This window comes from Ambystoma mexicanum, chromosome 2p, assembly GCF_040938575.1.
Source record: "Ambystoma mexicanum isolate Mex_15411 chromosome 2p, UKY_AmexF1_1, whole genome shotgun sequence".
Classification (NCBI taxonomy): Eukaryota; Metazoa; Chordata; class Amphibia; order Caudata; family Ambystomatidae; genus Ambystoma; species Ambystoma mexicanum.
In genome coordinates, this window is record NC_090923.1 from 1,406,916,609 (window position 1) to 1,406,939,684 (window position 23,076).

The following is a 23,076-nucleotide window of genomic DNA, read 5'->3' on the forward strand; positions in this document are numbered from 1 at the left end:
TACCTTTTCCATATCTACACAAATGCCAAAACTGTTGGCTTTGCCAATGTTTGTTAACAGACTTAGCAGTACTATCAGCATATTCGCACACTTCTGAAGAATAAGGATAGTTATTTAAAACAGAATGTTGATCTGACAATAAGTGTGCAAATAAGGTGGGCTCATCCATGCAGTTTCCTTGCAGACATAGGTCCATTCCAACAGTATTGCCCTGACCACCCTAATGTCCATTTGCCCTAATCAGCATGCACGCCTCGCTCCGCCACCCTGGAGACATTTCCTCTCTCAGCATCCTGCTTTCTGAGGTCTCTGTAATTCCATGTAGCCTTTAACAGGGACATGCAGCAGATTTACAGAGTGGACCTTGTGATCTTCCTGCTGTCAATTCAAACAAAAAATAAGAAAAACCTGCGCCGAACAATCATAAAGTGCTGTTTGCAAAAGAAGCGTAGGTTGGATCGAGAACCAAAACCACGCAAAATGCTTTTCGGGGTAGCCCGGTTGAATCAAGGGAACTACCTCATGGAAGCCCAAGTTTCAACTCTGCAGGATAATATCCCATATATAATCTTTTCAAACTGATTTCCCTTCAATTACAACAACATTATTATATGTGCTGCTCGTCAAATGCTTGGACCACCTTTAGGGAAGTCCAATTCCACTACATTCCGGCCCTCAAGGTCCAGTACCTCAAATGTGAGACAGGATAGCACTCAGACATGCATTACATCGGCTAGATCAATAGACTAACAGTAAACAGGGGATGCTAGTCTGCACAGACCAGAAGACTGAATGGTATTTTGATGGCAAAAATGCAGCTCGAGGGTCGCTATCTAGCGTTAAACAGTTTTGTTGAACCCTAACTCAGTACAATGGCAGCATTCAAATCTCCATTTCTTCAAACAACTGTTACCAAAATGTTCCAGACTGGGGACATCCAGGATGCTGAATATTTTTGCAAAAGGACGTTTCAGTCACAGCTTAAAAAAGTTCTTGAAATGGGACTGCAGCACGTAATTGTTTGCCCATCTGCCCAGGATTACCATGCACACATAAGAATGCACTCAACTGGCAAGAAGATAATGAACGTGTCAATTGACCAAATGTAACAAGCGCTCGCCAACTGACCCACATGTCAATTAACCTCCTTACAAAAGGCCCCCCCTGTGGGTTTTTTGATGGGTAGTCAGGTTCTGCTTATGTCGAAATGCCTTGCCACAATCATTGCACTGGTAAGGCCGTTCACCAGTGTGAGTCCGCATGTGTGCAATGAGATGGTGCTTCTGAATGAAGCTTTTGCCACACTCGGAACAAGTGAAGGGCCTCTCACCGGTATGAGTCTGCTGGTGACACTTGAGGTACTCTCGCTTCCGAAAGCTCTGTTCGCATTCGCCACACTTATACGGTCTCTCGCCAGTGTGGGTCCGGCTGTGAATTTTGAGGTTCTCACAAGTGCTGAAGGTCTTCCCACAATCACTACATATGTAGGGCCGCTCTCCTGTGTGTGTCCGCTGGTGCCTCGTCAGGTGCTGCTTTTGGATGAAGCCCTTCCCACAATCGGCACATGTGAATGGCCTTTCACCAGAGTGGATCTGTTGGTGGCGTTTGAGACAACCCCTCTTGCGGAAGGTTTTCTCGCAAACACTGCAGGTGTACGGACGCTCTGTCGTGTGAGTGTGGAGGTGAAATTTGAGGTGTTTCAGGAAGCGGAACATTTTGCCACATTCACCACACTCATACGGCTTCTCCACTGGTGGTGGCGAGCATGGTTGTGTATTGTCGCCGTCCTCAGACTTGAGTTGATTGTCCTCTTTGTGGGTTCGTAGGTGTGATTTTAGGAGCTTCTGCGACTTGAAACTCTCACCACATTCATCACACTTTTTGGGGGGTTCATCAGTGTGGAGTTTGTGGTGGCGTTTAAGGTGCTCATATGTGGTGAAGCTTTTCCCACATTCGCTACATATGTGAGGGCTTCCACGGGTAGGTGGCGTGGAAGGGTATTCCTCAACGATCACCACTTTGAATGGTCTCTCCCCTGTGTGGGTACGCTGGTGCCGGAGAAGATGGTGTTTCTGGATGAAGCCTTTGCTACACTCATTGCAGGTGAATGGTCTCTCGCCTGTGTGAATCTGTTGATGCCGTTTCAAGTGCTCATGCTTCCGAAATGTCTTGCCACAACTGCCACACTTGTGTGGCTTCTCTCCTCTGTGAAGCTTCTGGTGAAACTTCAAATGTTTAAACGTTCTAAAGCCTTCTCCACACTCCCCGCATTGGAAAGACGTCTCACCAGTGTGGGTTCTCTGGTGTGCTGTAAGAGTTTGCTTATGTCTGAAGCGCTTCCCACAGTCCTCACACTTATGGATTCTCTCCCCAGTGTGAGTTTGCTTGTGAACCTTGAGCACCCGGTGGGCCCGAAAACTCTTACCGCACTCATTGCATTTGAATGGGCGCTCTCCTGTGTGGATCCGCTGGTGTATTTTTAGGCGCTCATTAGTGCTCAAGCTTTTTCCGCACTCTTCACACTTGTAGGGTCTCTCCCCTGTGTGAGTCCTCAAGTGTGTAACTAGATGCTGCTTCTGAATAAAGCTCTTCCCACATTCAATGCAGGTGTAGGGCCTCTCCCCAGTGTGTGTTTGCTGATGACGTTTTAAGCTGTCGCGTTTCCGGAAACCCTTTCCACATTCGTTACATTGGTAGAGTTTCTCCTCAGATTCTTCAATTTTTGGCTGCAAAGAAGGGTCTGGGAGGCATCCAAAACTATCATCATAAGGCGGGGACTTTTCCTGCCCCAGATCTGACCGGCTTCTCTGGGTCTGGATCTCCACATTTGGATTCCCGCAGCCATTTCCTAGTTCAGAGGGGTGGCTGTCATTTTGAAGGATAGCTCGAGTAGTTGGCTCTTGGAGTTCCACTCTTTCAAACTTCAGATGGTGTTTATCCTTGTCACTCACTGGTCCATCATCAGCTGTACAGAAGGAGCAACAACAACAGTTAATGACATTTAAAAAAGCACAACCCCAATAAGCCCAAACCAACACATATAGAAGCATTTGCAAAAAATTCTACTAGAAAAGAACATTCAAATTATCATACATTTCAAAAATAAATGGTGTGAAATGGAATAAGGTTCCTCAATGAAAAAAAGTGGCAAGACACAAATAACTGAAAATGCACCTTAAAGCACATATAAATACATACATTTGACAAAGTCCCCTGCCTAACCTTGCTGGTAGATGGTGGGGTTGCCAAGGGTCCTGGGGGTGGTGTGCAGGTGATCCCCTCGTTACTCCCACCATGCTGCCAAAAGTGGGCAGGGGCTTTTCACATTTCTACTGTAGACACCCCTGCCTTTGCACCCAGTCAACAATCAAGGCCTTCAATCTCACACTATTAACAGATAGGTCAAGAAAGTCACCCTGGGGCAAGTGACATGGTGTAACCATCAAATAGAGGACCGCCCAATGGGAGAGACTAGCCAGCCTAAGTCCTGCATCAGAACTTGAAACCCATCCACAGGGGTGGAACCTAGAATCAAATCCCTGTACCAGCAACCTAAGGTGGACGAGGGAGTAAATTGGCAGACGCAGTTCTGGAAGCTGACAACCAGCAGATCCCATAGACCGCCTAGAGAACTACGAATCCTAAGCTTCCCAGCCTGCACACCCGAGTTCCATTATACCAGATGGAGGGTGGTAAGTGGAGCTAAAGCCCTATGGAATGCAGGACCTGGGATAAAAGGTGGTGGGAGTTCGAAGTAATTTGAAGATGGCTGGAAAGCAGGCGAGACAGTCCTGGAGAAGGAGCTGGATCGGGAAATAGGAGGTCAGAGTGGAGGTCGAGGAGACTGGGCTAAAAAAGGACACAAGAGAGCTGGGAGGAGTAGTGAGGGCTGAGAAGAGAAAGATGCAGGGAGCTGGGAGGAGGGAACCCCTCAAGGCTGGGGTGAGTGGGACTCAGAATGCTGGGGACAAAGACACTGGGAACTGGGAGGAAAAGGTTGTAAACAGAAGACCTACAGAATCAAGAACCTTCTACCATAGGGAGAGACCTCTCCCATGGGGCCACGGTGGTGCGTCCACAGTACAACAGTCCCCCTGAGAGTGTTGCACAGTGGGAGGATGGGACTGCACAAAAAGATCATATCCAAAATGCTGAATGCACGTTTTCGAGCGCATTCGGCATAGAAGATGGGATCTAAGCCCATAATACCGAACAGGAGTGCGGGGTTGCCGGGGTGTCCCCCGCACCTCCAGTTCGGTATTATGGGCTGCGGGCATTGCAGGGGTGTCCCCAGCATACATCATAGGCAGTGCAGGGGACAAACGGCCAAAATCCCAAAAGACCGAATTACAAAATGCAGGCTAGTGGGCTTCGTGATTATGTAATTCGGTCTTTGGGGATACGATATTATAAGGTACATCCTGGGAGGATCACATGGGACAGGAAATCCCTAATGAGAGTAGGGACAACCCTTCTCACAGGCCGCAGTATAACCCCAAATTATCTCAAACCCCCTCTTTAACGAAAACCAACTCTTCCTTCCTATCTTCAGATAAGGCCAATATCCAATATAAGTACTGTGAAGAGGAAGATGCCCAGGAGTATGCAGATCACTCCAGAGAACAGTATTGATCCAGAACAACTCAACAGGGAAGTGCAGGACTTCAATTCTCTGTCAGCTGACACGCAGAGAGAGCTACCCTCCGAGGAGACGCCAACCCGACAAGCAGGGAGACGCTCCACAGGACGCCAGAGACTGAGCCATTTGGGAGCAAGGAGGTGGCCGACGAGGAAGCAACTATGCTGCCCAAGAAATCATCCGAGTGTCTCCAGGTCCAACGAAATGGCCGGGGACAGAAACCCCAGTCAGACCGGGAAGCAGTGATTGGCGGAGACACCGCCAATGAGAGGAAGCACCGGAGCGCTGCTGGAGAAGGAAACCACAGCGCGGGAAAGAAGAAGCAATTGGCGGGACCACTGCCGACCGGAGAGAATATCCGAAGGCTGTCTGAGCCTCCCCACAGAGAACCGTGGCCAGGGAGACACAAGCCACAGAACCAGGTACACGGGCCTGTTGAAAGGTGCTGAGGTCCGGGAGGAATCAGGGAATGAGTATAAAAATAAGATAGTAAGAGGGTCAGGGACCCTAAAAACATTGAGACATTTGAAAAGAGCACATGTAATTGGCAGGAGAGTAAACTAAGTCGTGGTGTTGCCGCATTGCAATTCTGGGACCCACACCCAGATAAGAGACATAGCCTGAAAGCCACAAGAGAGTCGGGGATCCTGAAATGTATTGAGACATTTGAAAAGGGCACACATACTTGGCAGAAGAGTAAACCAAGTCATGGTGTTAGAGCTTTGCGAGTTTGGGACCCGCAGCCACATGAGGACCGTATAAGAGGGTCTGGGTCCCTACGAGAAACAGAGACTGTCCAGGATGAAGTATATGTTTGTCAAGAGAATAAATCAAGATATTGTAATGCAGCTTTGCGAGTCTGGGACCCGCACCAATATGAAGGCCTGAGAATCAGGAGGTCTAAAAACCTAAGAGCGGAAGACACTTTCCATTTCTGAAAAGCAGAAGATAGGCTACTAATCGGAACCAGTTAGAAGCCAGGGGAAAAGAGCCAAACCCTAGCCAGTGGAATATTGTTTGTTAAGAATCAGAATATTTGTTTTCCTTGCTTTGAACACTTAGGGCCTCATTACGACCCTGGCGGAACGGGTTAACTGGACAAGCTAAAGGAGGCGGACCCGTTAAACCCGTTCCGCCACATTACAAGGTCCCCTTGCGGGACCCGGTAAGGACGCCTGGTAAAACCAGGTGTTGTTATCTGGTTCCGCGAGAGGAAGAGGGAGCAAACAAAGGGCCACTCGTAATCGGCCCGTTGTTTGCTCCCTCTCCCATTCCCATTCAGCCCTATGGGGGCTGAAATGGGAATGGGGAAGGTCCGGGCCCGGGTTCCTGGAGGGAGGAATTACTGGGCCCTCCGAACTCGGAATGGCCTGGTAATTCTCCATTCTGGGAACCCGGACCCGATTTTGACGGCAGCCATGCCGCCAATAGCGGCATGGCTACCGCCGAGGTCGTAATGAGGCCCTTAGACTTTTGCATTGGCAAGAACTGTCACTACTAGTTTACTTTGGAGTTTAGAGTCCTTACACATTAGTCATTAGTGTTAGGGTTACAAGTAGGGTTTTGGACATGGCTGTTACGGACTATGTTCATTGGGACATTTTGGCAGTTTCCTTAGATTTCTTTGAGGCAGGGAAATCCCTCTTAGTTTTAGGGCTAGAGAAGGCCTTCCTCCAAACCTTTTATTTTGAGGAGTAAACGTTTATAGCCAAAGAAATGTCATACTTGTATCCGAGCACCCTCACAGTAGCCAAACGAAAGACTGGCCCAAAGGGGTGAAGAAGGTGGGAAGAAGAACAGGTAGTTGGAACGAGAGAGGACTGATGAGAGGTGGATAAGAACAGAGAAATAATAAAGGGTGAGGGATAAACTTGCTGAAGAGTTTTTAAAAAAATGAACATGTGCTTCAGCTTACAAGAAACATTTCACAGTAAGTTAAAAAAAAATGCATCAATCACAAAATACAGTAACTAATATTCAACATTCCATGATATAAAAAGGGGGGCCTTTTCCTTAAAAATACAGTTGTTCGGGGACCACCAATGGGGCACGGGGTAAAATGGTCACTTAAGCTGAGGCTCCTGTCCTGCCCCTCCAGAAATCCGACCATGTATCCGGTCCCTTGCAGCCAAGAGGAAAACGAACCCTGGAAAGCAGCGCCACATTGGAATGGCACCTCTCAGGGCGTCCTGAGTGCGATCAGATGGTGGAGGAGGACCGCATGGCTGAGGAGGAGTGGAGCTCTAACAGCATTGCCTGGTTTGGGCAGAGAGGCAGAGTGTGGGAGGCACCTGGCCCCAGATCGAACAAGGTTGGAAACCCCTGGTGCTGGGGCTCCCCTTCTCCCTGTGGCTTAAGAATGGCAGAGCCGGGACGAAGAGGAGTATGAGCTTGCCCCCTACTGTGAAGGTGGCAACGGTGCTGAGGAAGTTGCCTGGAGGCAGGCGCCTGAAGAGGAGCAGAGCTCCAGTGCCCGTTCCGGATGGGAGCGGTGAGGCCTGCGTGATCGCAGCGCGACTATGTGCTGGGTCGGCAGAGCATGCCATATTGAGCCATGGCCCCGCCACAACTGATGTAGGCTGGAGGTGGGGTGAGGAGGAGAAGGCGCAAGCCCGCCTTAGCGCGCTGTCTATGGTACCTGGCAGGCAGAGCAGCAGAACCACAGTGATCACCTCGGATGCAGACAGAGAGCCAGTGCCAGTGCAGCAAGACTGTGCTGTGCAGAATACATTCTGCTGTGCCCCCCTGCCACTTCTGGGTAAGTGCATTGGGGTGTGGAAGTGGACCCTGGGCAGAAAGTGAATCCTGGAGACTCCAACAGACAGACACAAAAACCTGTAGAGGCAGCAGTGAGTGTGGTTTGGTGCTGACCCGCCGGTACATTGGGGTTGGGAGGGTTGAGCGCAGACCCCCACTGTGACTGAGTAGACACCTGGCAGAGAAGTGCAGAGTGAGGACTGCAGAGGATAGGTCCAGAAACCTTCTTGAGTCCCTGGGAAGTCGACATGGCCACGAAGAAGAGTACTAGATGGGCATGTGACCCCACCAGGAGAGGGTGATACGAACTCTGGCCTACAGATCCAGACAGGAAGGTGGCCTGCAGCAGGTGAAGGGTGACAGCACGAGGGGCAGGTTTCTCAAAGGCAGCTGCAGTCCAAAGGCAAGGAGAGTAGGGGATATCACTCCATTTGCCTGACAAGGGCCAGTATAGGGGTCAGCTCCTAGAAATAGTAGCAGAGTGCCTACGGGAGAACTAAAATGGGGGGACTAAGCACAGCGGCTACAATCATGGTCAAGGAGAAGCCCATCAAAAAATGATGGAGCTGTTTACAACGGGGAGTGCAATATGTCTCCAGGATAGAGGGCAGAGCCTGCCTACCGAGATGATGCTGTGCGTTGTTTACATTGTGGGTTTTGTGCAGATAGTGGGGTGGGGGAGGGGGCAGTGAGACAAGGGGTTGAGGGAAGAGGCTGTAGTGACAGGGGCAGGTGTTTGGAGGTAGACTCAGGAGGGAACGTTAATATGGTGGGGTAGTTGGGTGTTTTGTTGGGGATTGTTTCAGGGGTGACAGATACTTCACAGTTGGGGAAGAAGTATGGGGAGGGCAGGGAGGGGAAGAATAGGGAGAAAGTGGGGGGAACTGGGACATGAAGATGGGCTTTAGGCACCAGGGCTGGTTCACAAGGTTGATAGGGGTGAGGGAAGTGAGAGATAAGAGAAACGGAATGAGAAAATGGTACAGAAATGGGATATACAGGTATGGATAGTGTAGGTAGAATAAAGTGCATCTCCTGGAAAGTAAATGGTTTGAATGACAAATTCAAGAGAATTTCAGTGTTTCAATATTTGAAACTACATAAGCCGGACGTGGTCTTACTGGAGGAAACATACCTTCTGGGGCACATGTGCAACATATTGGGACGGGCCCGACAAATGTGTGATCCAAGCAGGATTTATGAGAGGTTGCAGGGGAACAGGAATACTCATAAAGAAATCACTGGCCTTCCATATTACCAGGATGTTCCAGGACAGGGAGGCCAGAGTAGTGGGGACTGAGGGAAACTTGGGAAAGGATGCTATTTCCTTCATTAATGTTTACACCCTACCTGCACTGTTGCAGGATACGCTTGAAGAGACGAAGAAGAGGATGATGGAGGGACAACCAGGGTTGGTGGTAGTGGCAGGAGACTTTAATAAAGTGGTTACAGTACACCATCTTTGGATAGATGGAAGTGCAATAGTCGGGGAGAGAATAAGGACACGAAACTGAGAGGCTTTGTGGATGCAATGAGACTGGCAGACCCTTGGACGGTGGCTTACTCAAGTGGGAGGGAGTACTTGCGTTTAAAGCATCACATAACTTTCTCTTGAATAGACTATACAAGCTGATATATGTAATATATGTAAGGTGGAAGGCCAGTTGGGGAAGAAGTATGGGGAGGGAAGGGAGGGGAAGAATAGGGAGAAAGTGGGGGGAACTGGGACATGAAGATGGGTTTCTTTAGGCACCAGGGCTGGTTCACAAGGTTGATAGGGGTGAGGGAACTGAGAGATAAGAGAAACGGAATGAGAAAATGGTACAGAAATGGGATATACAGGTATGGATAGTGTAGGTAGAATAAAGTGCATCTCCTGGAAAGTAAATGGTTTGAATGACAAATTCAAGAGAATTTCAGTGTTTCAATATTTGAAACTACATAAGCCGGACGTGGTCTTACTGGAGGAAACATACCTTCTGGGGCACATGTGCAACATATTGGGACGGGCCCGAAAAATGTGTGATCCAAGCAGGATTTATGAGAGGTTGCAGGGGACCAGGAATACTCATAAGGAAATCACTGGCCTTCCATATTACCAGGATGTTCCAGGACAGGGAGGCCAGAGTAGTGGGGACTGAGGGAAACTTGGGAAAGGATGCTATTTCCTTCATTAATGTTTACACCCTACCTGCACTGTTGCAGGAGACGCTTGAAGAGACGAAGAAGAGGATGATGGAGGGACAACCAGGGTTGGTGGTAGTGGCAGGAGACTTTAATAAAGTGGTTACAGTACACCATCTTTGGATAGATGGAAGTGCAATAGTCGGGGAGAGAATAAGGACACGAAACTGAGAGGCTTTGTGGATGCAATGAGACTGGCAGACCCTTGGACGGTGGCTTACTCAAGTGGGAGGGAGTACTTGCGTTTTTTGGCATCACATAACTTTCTCTTGAATAGACTATACAAGCTGATATATGTAATATATGTAAGGTGGAAGGGGTGGATTACCTACATTGGGGTATTGCAGTCCACATGACACTGACATGGAGAATCAGGACGCAGGTGATTATTTCGGGAGGGATCTGGAGGCTGAGCGCCTGTCACCTACAGGATGAGGAAATTATGGGAGAGTTGAAGGAGGAAAGGGAGCAGTACTTTCGGCATAACAAGGAGACAGTTGGGCCAAAGCAAAGACTGTGGCAAGCATATAAGACAGTGCTGAGGGGGAAAGCCATGGAGGTCGCTACTGCTTAACAAAGGGAGAAGGAGAAGCAACTTGAAGAGAAAGAGGCTAGAGTGACAGAGTTGGAGGGGCGGCTGGGAGAATCCCAGCAGGAGGAGGTATCACAGGATCTTAAGAAGATGAAGGAGGTTAGAATTGGGGCTCTTGGCAGGGCTAAAGTGGGGTGGTGGCACAGGGGGACCTGTATTTAAGAATCGTGAGACAAAACCAGAAGATTACTGGCCTGGCTGGTGCAGAGAGAACAAACACGTCGACTGATACACAAAATTAGGTGGGGAGCTAGGGAGGAGATGATGCATGGACCTAGGGAAAGCTTGCAAGCTTTTGCCTCGTTTTATCGGCAGTTGAACACAACGCATCTGGGTAAATCAGAGGAGGAGATACAGAACACCTACGGGTGGCTCACCTGCAAGCTGAACAGGTACCTACAGATAGAGGAATTGAAGGAAGCAATGGACTAGCTGGGGAGGAAATTTAAAGAGGAAACCGTGGGCCCACTGTGGGAAATGCTGCAGGAGCGTATGAGGGAACGGCTCCCTCCCACCTGATCTTAGGGAGGCAACGATAGTGATGATACCAAAGGAGGGCAAACCGAGAGAGATCTCTGGGTTGTATAGACCCATTTCCCTAATAAATATCGGGAACAAAATACTGGCCAAGGTCTTAGCGAATCAGTTGAACAAAATAATACCTGACGTAGTGAAGGAGGACCAGTATGGGTTATCCCGAATAGGTTCACCAGGATGAACATCAGACGCCTGCATCTGGTTTTGGGATGGGCAAAGAAAAAGCAGCAAACCCTGGACATCATAGCACTGGACGCGCAGAAGGCCTTTAACTCCACTCAGTGGGCATACCTGTTTGCAGACCGAGCAGGCAGGAACACCGTAGAGGAGACCGAGTTGGAGTTGCATGGGCAGATGCGGGTAGGAGAGGCTCCTATATGGGATATGGGATGGCACAACAGGTAGCAGTCCAACCAATTACAAAAGCGGTAGGAATTTCTTCGCTACAGATCCAATGGCGCAAGTGGCTTACTTTGGCCTACAGGCTTTGGGGAAACAGACTGATAAGGGGCATACAACACCTGAGATGGGAAAGGGAGTGGAAGATCAAGAGAATCAAGGTGGTGGGGATGTAGTGAGGCTGCAGGACGTTCGGTCCTTCCAGGAGATTAGAGCGAAGTGGGGGCTGAACAGACCATAATTACAGATATTTACGGCTTAGGCACGCCTTGGCACCACAACGAGATTGAACGAGATTTTGTAAGCCTCCCCAATTGAACGTAATGTATTGGACGGGGATTCAGGCAAAACAGATATCAACCCTTTACAAGGCACTGGTTCTAAACTCCAGGATACAGTTGGGGGATTTGAAAGAGAGATGGGAAAGGGATGTGGGATATAGAGATGATGAGTGGAGGGTTGCACTGCAGTATCCCACAGAGGTGTCAATCGTGTCAGGTGGTGTACAAGAACAGAGGATGCCTGTAGAAATATAATTTTGTTTTGGGGAAGATGGGGGTGAGGTGTGGGTTGGATTTTAGGCACAGAGGTGAGACAATGGTATGGGAGGGTGAAGATGACAAGGGGGGAGGGACCCAGATGGGGGAGAAGCAGCTAGGGGAGAGAGTCACAAGTGGGGGTAGGGGGGCAGGAGAGAGGGAGGAGGGTACAAGAGATCCGGGTCCAGGGAGGGTAGAGATGATGCTTCACTTGTGTACTGACTAGCACTATCGTTTGTTAACCCGATTCTGTACAAAACCTAATAAAAGGTTTAATTTCTCTAAAAATTGCATAAGCTCTAAAATGTTTGCCCATAGAGGATACAATTAAAATGAAATTAAATATTGAATAATCAGGGGTATATACATGCTTAAATAAATTCATCATTCTAATTCTCTATTTATTTTAGTTTGATTAAATGAATAGAATGTAGAAATCTTATCAGGGCTATTGTCCTAGGGACTTCATTACCAGATACCAGTCGCTGTCAAAAGCTTTGCGTGTTTAGCCAATCAACATTGTAAACAAATGTATTAAACTTTAGCCCCTTAAATTATTCAGAGAAGGACATTTGATTACCAGATGAAAAAGCAATTCAGTAACACTAAGTGTTTCACAATATTTACAGGAGTTAGAAGTCTTATGCTGTTTGTCCCGAATGTTGTTAATTTCACCACTAGCAGAATCTGAACCGTAGAAATTGAAATCGCCAATAAGCATTGGGCAAGTTTACCAGATATTTTAGAATTATGCTATATCTCTTCCAGCATATCAGACCAATCTTTTCCAAAAAGGCCTTTTTTTTAACCTAATACAGGTAAGCAAATAACGCCTTTGGAGATGATGCAGTGGATGTTAACATAGTATCACATTTCAATGTAAAGGCAGTAATAGGGTAATTCATCCGTGTTACGATTTGAAGACCAAAATATATGAAAAAAAGAGTTCCTTGGTGGAGTTAAAAAATGTCCATATAATTGCAGCATTTTCCTATAGTGTCACCTCTTAACGAGATCAATGCCAATTATTATGTCTAATAAATTGTCCAGGTGCACAATTGGCTGATTTTAGTACTTTCCTCCATAGTTTCTCTTCTTTTTTGTTAAGATCTATAGTATCAATGAGATGGTTTGTTTCAGAACATACGCAAGAGAGGGAACAACTTTTCCTTTATAAAATCAATAAGTGGACAAACCGAGAATCGGCCATAGTGATAATTGATCTGCTTCATCTGGGAGCCAAAACCATTCGCTTTGTCCACTAATTCTGTCAGTAGAGCTTCCTTAGTTGGTCTGGCTCTCAGACATACACCTAAATAAATCAAATCATGAGTCCTTGTTAATAGGAAATTCCCTTTTTCCACTGGCACCCATATTTTGTGGTAGTATTTCTGGTAAATCTGATGTTTTGTAGAGTTTAGCCTTAAGTCGTTGTCTATGGTGTACTCGGGGAAATAATGTATTTAATGCTGCATGTCTATTCGAGTATGATCCAGAATGATCACATCATCTGAATAGGTCAACCAGCTGATTTTAGTGGGGACTATGCGTGGTGTTACAAATGCTGATTTGGACAGTGTCTCTCCCATATCAGGGACATTAAGGTTGAATAAGCAGGGAGCCAATACTGAACCCTGGTGAAGGGCTTAATTAGATATGGCTCCCTGCTGATTCAACCTCACTCTTATTTTAGTCCCTGAGTGGATATAGATCAGCATATTCAATATGCTTTTCGGCACGCCCCAGCTCCTTAGTTTGCACCAAAGTTCATCACTGTGAACCATGTCAAAGGCCAAAGACAGGCTGGTGCAGGCAGGGTAGATCGGAGGCACATCTTTTACCAATGTTGATTGTGTTAGGATATCAATTATAAATCCATTCAATGTGGTGGTCAGAACTTTTCTAAAGCCATTTGATTTTTCAATATCTAGTCTGTAGCATTGACTCAATCTTCCAGTTCTCTAAGCACCAATGAGACAATGTACTGTCTGCGTCCCCAAAAAGCGATGGGTCTATGTTTGTGGGCTATTCTTATTACCATTCTCGTAGATAGGGATAATATTTGATATTTTCTAGCTATCTGGAATTTTCTTTTATGAAAGTATGTCATTGAACATTATAAACTATATTGAGTCCCAGATGTCCGCACATTCTTGAAAATGTAATTACTCAGGACCTGTTAGGACCTGGGTCTTTTGAGGTAGACTATTTAGTTATTAGTAATCTAATGGTTTATATATCAACATTTAAAACCCAATCCACCTCATAGATAGGTGTTGGAAATAGTTTCAAGGAAACTTATATAAGTCAGTGTAATGTTCTTCCCAAATATGTGCTGGTATGGGATTTGTTGGTACTATGAAAGGAGGGCAATCAAGCTTTCTAATCAATGCCCAGAAGTTGAATCTATTCTTCTTAACAATTGCTCCGAGCATTGATTCAATGTCATTTTGTCACATGATATGGCGAACACTCTTTAGCCAATTATTGTAGCCTTGTCGTAATGCTCAAGGTCTCTCGATCTTATGATCTACTGGTAGTCTTAACTTTTTAACTATATTTATACTTTTTCCGAACTCCCTTTTCTTAGTGCTAACCATTGCATCTAATCTATGTGTTCTCTTTTTAACTATAGACTGAGGGAGCAGGAGTTGCTTGATTTGACTTTTGACAAAAACTGGGAAGTTGTCCAGTTTGAAAATCCATATTTTTTTCCTTCAGAATAGTAGTTATTTGGCACATGCGTATTACATTTTTTTTGTCACTTTTGGTTGTCAAGATGTAGTATTTCTCTTGACATTAAAATGTGTATTTGTCAATTCTGGTCTACTTTGTTTTTCCCAACAATGCCGCCAACATATCATGATCACAAAGAGTTGTTGCATGGATTTTAAAATCATTGCATACATCAAATAGATTGTTTGAAACAGAGATGTAGTCTATACAGGAAGATGAAGTGTCATTGTGCCATGTAATCATTTTTTCTATGTCTCCTGGAAAGTTGCCATTTAGCTTTTGTAAGCCCCATAATTGCTTGAAGGAGTTCCATGTGTCTCCATTAAACTGTTTTTGTTCTTCTTTTATTGAATCGGCTGATTACCAGGCAGATGTTCCTCCTCATTGGAGCTACATGTAGAATTTAAGTCAGCAGCAACAATTACATCCCAGGCTGCAACCTTCCCGACTAGAGTTTCCATGATATCATTTAATTGTTTGTGGAAGCAGCCGATAGGAGAAATGTGAGGGGTTCCAGTAAAAATTAATCAGAAGTATTGTTCGTATCTGATCATAAGTGCCGATTTTAAGTTTTGCACCAGGATTCCATAGTGCTTACCAAAATTCATATGGTGTCCTCAACCAGATTATTTGTTATGGCAATTATTAGACCACCTGTGGGTCTTCTCCCATTTTCAAAGGTGGACAATTGTTGGTATATCTTAAAACCATAAAATACTACTGGAAATAGCAGCTATACTTCTTGTAAGAACATGATACTATTTGTGCTTAACTCGGAACATAACCTCTGATTACATAATACATTACACTGTTCCCTCACATTCCAAGAGACATGAGAAATAGGCTTCTTTTTTTATATTAGGAGCCTCTTCTCTTGTTTACAAATCTATGGTTTTCGCTGATGGAATATTTGGCTAACCAGCCCCAAGCATCAGCCCCATTGTTTGCTGTGCAGGGTGGACTAGATATACTGCTCACTTTAAAGATGTGGAATCTGCAACTGCACATCTAATAATAGGAAGATATCCCTATTCTAAATAATCCTGATTATTTAATTTATTTTTGTATTGATTGGGATACTTTTCAGGATTTTGCTCTCAATGGCATGGTGGCCATGGTAAGGTGCTATGTCATAACCCATTTACCTTAGGCAAATCCTCCAGCTTATCACGATTTTGGGATTGCGCAAAATGTTGAGAAAAACTGCCATTTTGTATAAGAGCACGAAAACTGTAGATTTTGCAAAAACACTGGCGAAAACAGCCAATTGTGCAAAATGTGCCTTTAAAAATATATATTTTTGACCAAAGGACAGCTTCACATAAATGTTTGTGGTACAAGTGATAAGGTGTCCTTACACAACTCATGACTTGAGCCAAACAACAAAGCAGCCCAATCCACAAAGGGCATCTGAATGGCACTTCTCCGTCAAATAGTACGTTTAGGATATTCGAGCAGTTAAGCACTATTTCTTTTTCCAGCATGAATTGCAAGACTAGTCATTGTCCATGGATGTTTGTATAGTAAAATATTGTATATAGTAAAAATAGTAAAAGTAGTGCGCGGCATATTGTCTGTATGGAGCACAATTTCCCCCTGTTTTTATTGGAAACTGTATAGATCTACGCCAGGAGACAGGAGCCCTTCTCCTGGACATGAAACTGTATTAAGACTGGGAGAAACCCGTAAGCCAGGGGAAGGGAGTCATTCCCCAAGAATGTTTTGTTGTAAGAGAACATTCTTTTTGGAAACTGTCCGAAAAGCAGGAAAAGGAGCCCAACTCCTGAGGAAGGAACTTTCTGTTAGTTTATCCTTTAGTTGTAGTGTGAGGGATAGAAGTAGGTTGTGACACAGGACGTTGGAGATTAATTTGACGTACATTCTGACAAACCCTTTTAGTATTAGTTTTGAGGCAGGGAAACCCCTCTTAGAAGATGGGGATAGTGAGGATATTTTAATTATTCACACAAATAAAAGTCTAGAACCAAAACCATGCCACCTTTGTGTCAGCTTCCTTCTTCAACACCCTTAAACTGCTCTAATAGATTCCGTGAGCAAGCAGATGGCCATTAGGTCGGACCTAATATATCCCGAGGATGTCACGCAGGAAGACCTATACGAATCACCAGTGTACATGGTGACCAAGAGGTGTACCCAAGAACATCGATTACTTTAAAGGTGCACAGCAAGAAGATCATTCCAAACTCAGCGGTAGTTCTGGGATTACCAGAGGAAACCATTATTGGCACTGACTTTCCCAACTTTAAAAATGTGATGACCAGCGTAAATCAAAACCCCACTAAGTATACCCGTGAAGACACTTGGGAAGAAGAGGGCTTCACAGCTGATACCTCAGTCTGTGACTGGGAGAGAATTCCACCGAAAAGCCCCCATAACAATGGAAGACATATACCTCCCACGATAAATTTAGATGGGGAAGCTAAAGAATTAAGGCAAAGGGTATGTGAAGATCCTTCAGATGGCATCACTTCTTCCCAGAGGGGAGCCCCTTTCCATGGGGATAGGGAGGTGAGGCTGATAACCATCGCTGCTCCCTTCACATCAGCTCCACTCCTCTGCAATACATTCCTGTATGCATTTATATGCACACAGCTCCATCCTCCATTGCTATCCTTTCCATTATAAAGTAGCCATTCTTCAAATGTACTTCTGCAAGATTTGATATCCCCAAAACAAGTTACACTAAAAATCTATAAATATTCACTTGCTTGCCCACCTTTTCAATGTAAAAAATAGCTCTTTACTATGTGACAATAGTCCCCATAGGTGTGGTAACATGCGGGAGGATCTCAAGGGGAGAGACTCCTCTCCTGGGGGCAAGGAAGTGAGTCTGGGACACGGCACGTTTATCTCCCAACCCCACATGGTAATCACATCCAACCCTTCGGTACGTATGCTAATGTCAGAGACTATGGCCCTTATTACGGGGCTGTCGGTAAACCCGTTGGTAGGCGGCGGGTTTCCAACAACCCTGTGACAGCCGTACCACCGCCTGATATCCCAATAACCTGGCGGGTCAGGCCGGGCGGGTGATTTGTGGCTCCTAACGGCTTCATTGTAGAATGGCGGTCTGGAAAGGGTGCTGGTACATTGCTAATTCTATTTTGGTTAAAAGAAAGCTCTTCGACTAGGACTAGTCTGAGACTGTTGACAAACGGTGTTGCTACTTAATCTATGATGAATATAGTCACTTCCCTAGGAAAAGGACATTATTAGCTAGATATATTATTCTTTTCCCCTGCAATAAAGCTCGAGATATCTATTTAAGATTTTAATTTAACTAACTCCTGACTTTGGAATGCATGCAACCAAGAGTAGCCCTACCAAAGCGTTAGAGAGCATGTCATTTGTGTAACAAAAATGGATTGCATTGAATCTCACTCACTCACTCACTCACTCACTCACTCACTCACTCACTCACTCACTCACTCACTCACTCACTCACTCACTCACTCACTCACTCACTCACTCACTCACTCACTCACTCACTCACTCAAGCATAGGCACTTCAGTTATCTCATGGACTTCCCGTTCTATTGAAAGAGATAATATGCTATGGTCTGATTTGATAGTGGGAAACAGTATAACTAAACTGTTAGATCTATACTGGATGTTAATAGGGGATTTGAAATGTTGGGAATTCAGGTTTAATCATGCTGTGTGGAGTTCTTTCTCTCTTTTCTTTCTTCTTCTTTTCATCTCTAAGAAAATACATGATTTTTTATCTGTTTTATTTATTTGATGTATCTGAAAAAATATGTATATTTTGTTTTACCTAATGGTAACTTTTCATTTATTAAACCAACTCACTAATAAAAAATAAAAAATATATGTTTTGAAATACTAAATAAAGGTTTAAAACCAAAACATTAAGAGCATAGTCAGACTTCTCAATCCAGGTCACCACCACAAGCAATCCTTATATTCCAAGAAGGCAATCTAGGCCCCTCATATCTGACCCACTTTAGACTTCAGGATGACAGCATGCCACCCAAGTCTCTCCTAGTTTGTTCTCGGTCACTTAAATTCTGGAGCTCAATGACTGTAAACTGTTCACGACATATGTTACAGATGCCTTTTTTTGTATGCCTTTGTATGCAGAGGCTCCAATGAGGCCATGAACACCATCTACCCCCTCAGGTTAGTTCTTTCATTCCCAGTGAAGCATCGTCCTTTGCATCTTATCCTACATGACCATTGCTGGGCTGGTGTGTTTAGGAGACACTTGCCTGAAGTTACTGGTGAGAGTACTTGGGTGGCATGCCGTCTTTCACTAGTCCATTCTGGTAGGATAGCTCAAAGTCTATGGCTCATTACGGTTTTTCCAGTCTGGAAAACATGCCGGTAATTCCGGTACCAGCATTTTTTCCAGACCAGCAAAACACAAGTTTGCTGGTGGGGCCCACGGAACTCCCGACATGCCAGATCTGCCGGTAGATGAGGTCCCTACTGACAAAAAAATAAATGCTTAAATCACCAGAAATGCATGAATCAGTGGCACCAGTAATACTGGTGCTGGTGATTCAGGCAATCACACCCCATGGAGTCCAGTTTGCCGGTATCACACCGGTATACCAGCAAACTCTTAATGAGGGCGTATGTTTTACACCTCCACCTATGGCAAAGGGTTCTGCATAGACTCATCTTGTTCTCAAGGCTGTTATAACCTCATCTTCAGGTGCTGGTCTGGCAGTCACAGTTTCCAGCAATGCTCTAAAGGGTGCGCTGCCCTAGTCAAGTCCTGCTCCTCCCTACTCAGCTCTTGCCCCCACGTAAATAGTGAGCGATGTCCCAGGTGCAGTACTAGCAGGATTAGGTATGTGTGGTCAAAGACTCCTTAAGGGAGAAGAAAGCAGTGCAAGAGAACATGGTGTACCATCCACCGCTATCATAAATGTCCTCTTACTACATTCACCAGCACCATCACTACTTTTAGCCCACACCGCTAGCATCTCTTACGAGTCTTATGGATTTCACAGGACACTGGATGCCATGCGTAGCGTAGCAGTGGCCACAGCAAGTAGCAGTGGGGTGCACAGGGCATAACCAAATGATATGCCCATTCACCACACTGCAATTCCAGGAAAATTGTCCACTGAACATGGTCATTGGCCAAGCCCAAAGACCACACTGTGAATCAGGCTGGCCAATGGGCACTGCTTTCAGCCATGCACAGGGGACACATTGGGCTACTTGAAACTAGCCGGCTGTCTAGGAGGTGCCTGGGAAAAGGCTAAAGGGATTGCTGCAGGTAAAGATCCAACACTCTCTTCCCAAATACTCTCCTTCTAGAGCCCTTCACTCGGCCTCCTCCAACTCGCCACGGGTGAGCCCCTTCTCCAAACAGAGATTTGGGGGTAGATCCCTATCCTTTGCAGGTGCCTCCCTCTGGAACAGCCTCCCTACCTCTCTTTGTCTTGAGCCGAACCTCCTCAAGTTCCGGAAAAACTCCTCAAGACCTTCCCCTTCTCTTCCTCCTTCTCTCTCCTTCTACCCTGCTAACCCTCCTCTTTTCTGCCTGTCTGCCTCCCTCCTTTCATCCCCCCCTGCACAGTTGGCTGACTGGTTGCCTGGTGCACCTCCAGAACCCAACGGGTCCCAGTCTCCCCCACCAGTCCTGCACCTGCCTCTGTGCCTCTGCACTTGTCCCTGGGCTACTGCAATATGCCCCACGTTCGGGTCAACCACCCTGTACTTAACCCCAACCCTTGCTGGAATGGGCACACTTCTCCCCCTCCCTCGCACTTCCTGTTCTGCGCACTTACTCATCCTTGAATGTTCTAGACCCAGCAATCTGTCTGTCCTATTCCTCCCTCTTGTCCAATCCAGACCCTCCAGTCTTGGTCATGCTCGATATACTCATGCATAGGCGCATTGGAGGACCAACCTCCTAGCAATCTTATTTATTCACCTGACCAACACTGTAGTTCATGTAGTTCATGTTCTGTTTGTGCTATGTTACTCTGTTTGCATACTGCACGAGTCACAGCTGTAGTGGTCTTACAATGGCAAGGTTATCCTAAGCATGGCATTTTGTGCTCCTGTACGGGATATCCAGACCTTAGTTCATGGAGGAAACACAGCAGGGGGAGAATAAGAGGTAGGAAAGAGGAGGGTGCAGGTACGACAAAACAAAAGGAAGGGGAAAGAAGAAGCTGGCATATTTTAGAATAGTTTGAGTGTATGCCGATTTAGCTACCACGGACCTTTGATCAGGATTCCAGCCAAAACAAAGTTATAATGTAACGTCAACATATATGATCAGACTGTATATGTGTAGCAGCTTTCAAAGAGAAGTAGGTACATTTATATCCAAAATTGTTTGACTGTTGGATGGACTATAGATGTGCTTTGACATTTGAGGGCTTTTTGCCCAGGTTTACCGTATATTTCCTATAGGGGAAACTCTGGAATAATGATTCTAGGATTGCCAAGCCTAGAAGGTGAGAGTGGCCCAGTCAAGAATATATTCTGTGGAAGGTAAATGTAGGTAAATAAAGGCAGGGATGGAATGGCTGGTCTGGACTGGATGGCTGACATTCCAGTCAATGGGGAAAGCCTGCCACTATTTAGTTTGAGACATTGTGATTAAAGTGAGCCAGAAAACAAGCAACTGTCTCTCTGTGCTCACTGTGGATCCCGCTGCAAATACTGCTCCACTGTGGACCACGGATACTGGCGTGCATGCACAGACTTACACAGCCAAGGAATCCAAGATGGTGGACCCGCTTCTTAAAGCCACGGATCACAGGTTAAGACACACTCGGCCTGAGAGGGGAAAGCAATTACACAATAACCAATCACACAGCTGCCACAATAAGGCTAAATTTGCAGGTCCTTACACCGAGACTGGTCCCAGGAAAATAGTTGCTTCAGTTAAAAGAGATGTAATAGGAAGGAGATTTAAAGAAGGTTGCAGATTTGGAGCGAGTTAGTGATTCAGGAAGGAGGCTGTGAGAGGAGCTTGGAGAGAGACTAACTGCATGGTTGTCATTTTATTACAAGTGTTGTTTGCATGCAGGAGACTGCCAACATTAGCACTTAAATGTTGTTGGGTCCCCCATATGCACTTTTCAACTTTTGCAAAGCAGAGTGCATAGGTACAGAGTAAAACCAGCTTTACATCCATTTTGTAAAATATGTAAATGGCACCTGCAAAGTAGGTTTTGCGGATGCCATTTTCAATGGATTCCTATGGAATCTGCCTTCTTTTAGCAGATGTTTAATGAAGTTGGATTCCTTAGGAATACAATAATGTCCCTCCATGTGTGTTGTGGCAAAGCACACACTTCTTCCACTTATTGAAGCAGGAAAACCTCCGGTCAAGGTTTAAGTGTCTCATTTAAGATCTTGATGTATCTGTAGGAAAATTGTAAATGGCCAAACAGCACGACTTTAGTTTCAGATTGAGGTTTGTGATCTGATGCTTTTGTGCTAGGTGTGCGATCTGCTGCCTTTTGTGGATGGCGTTTCATTGCAACTTTTAATGATATATTTACATGTGTGTCCCACACTTATATCCCCCATGTTGGTTTGATGAGTAGGGGTGTAAGACTTCTTCCTGCAACTTCTGCACTACCTGGTGTATCAATGGTGTCGGAAGCATATGCAAATATCCTTGACCATCCGATCCATGAGTCAGTGCCCATCAATCCCTTTTCTGGAAACCAGCAAACAAAACTTTGGCGTTTGGCATTTAGGCTTGTTACAAACTTGTCTATGCCTGGAGTTTCCTACTTGCTGAATATGTGTTTAAGTGTGTGCATGCTTAGTACCCATTGAATTCTTGGCAGCTAAAATCGTCCACCAGACCGTGCTCAATCCCTGGCGCATATTGCACCAGGTGTTCTTGCACCAATAACAGATCTGTTGGGCTACTGAAAGAAAGTGTGAGTGTGTCCTTCCTTTTTCGTTGATGTAAAACATTGCAGTGGCGTTATCTGTCTTTGCCAGCACATTTGCTCTCAGCCTGTAACTGCAAGCTAGGTACTTTAAGGTGCATGGCCATCCATCCTAGGGTACTGATGTCTAAAGCACCTCTGTTCTGTGGACCAAATCCCTTGTAGAGTGTATGGTTGTAGGTGCATACCACACCCTATAATGTATGCACCATTTGTAACAGTCCTTTGAGCAAGGTCATTTTAGGAAGGGCGTTGTTTCAACAGTGGATGGGCAATCTTTGGTGAAATGACCACCAGAGCTTCCCAATCCCTGTCCGATTGTGACCATTGTGCACCAATCCATTCCTGGAATTCTCTCATGTGTTGCGTACTAGGAACCAAGTGCATGCATGATGCCATCATATCCTACACCTTTATAACGGTTCGACAAAGAGCCATTTGGCTGTCTGCTGAAGGGAAGCTGTTGCCAGAGAGGCTTGCATCCTTTCTTGGAATGGACACGCAAGTGCATATTGGTAGTTTAGCATAGTTCTCATCAATATTTTGCATTGTATTGGCATATAAATGTGGAACATTTATTGAAAAATCTAAATGGTGCAACAGATCGTGAACATTGCAAGTGTGCGCTTTGGCGTGTTGGAGGAACTCCTCACATTACCTTATGAGGGGAGTAAGACACCGGGACAGGGTTGACCTGGCCACTACCAGATAGGCCAACAAGAGAGTGGATGAGGTGGGATCCAGCTGGCTCGCCATCACCACAGAGAACAG

The 23,076-nt window shown here is 45.6% G+C and overlaps 1 protein-coding gene across 1 annotated transcript in view; it reads right to left on the minus strand.

Annotated features, from left to right (window-relative positions):
• Nucleotides 1-23,076, minus strand: part of LOC138567556 (zinc finger protein 665-like) — a 337,940-nt gene that overhangs the window by 27,012 nt on the left and 287,852 nt on the right. Inside the window, exon 3 of the mRNA XM_069645891.1 lies at nt 1-2,965. This exon is cut by the window's left edge and continues 27,012 nt beyond it. Coding sequence (XP_069501992.1) covers nt 1,149-2,965 — 1,817 coding nt within the window. The 3' untranslated portion in view covers nt 1-1,148. The remainder of the gene's footprint in view (nt 2,966-23,076) is intronic.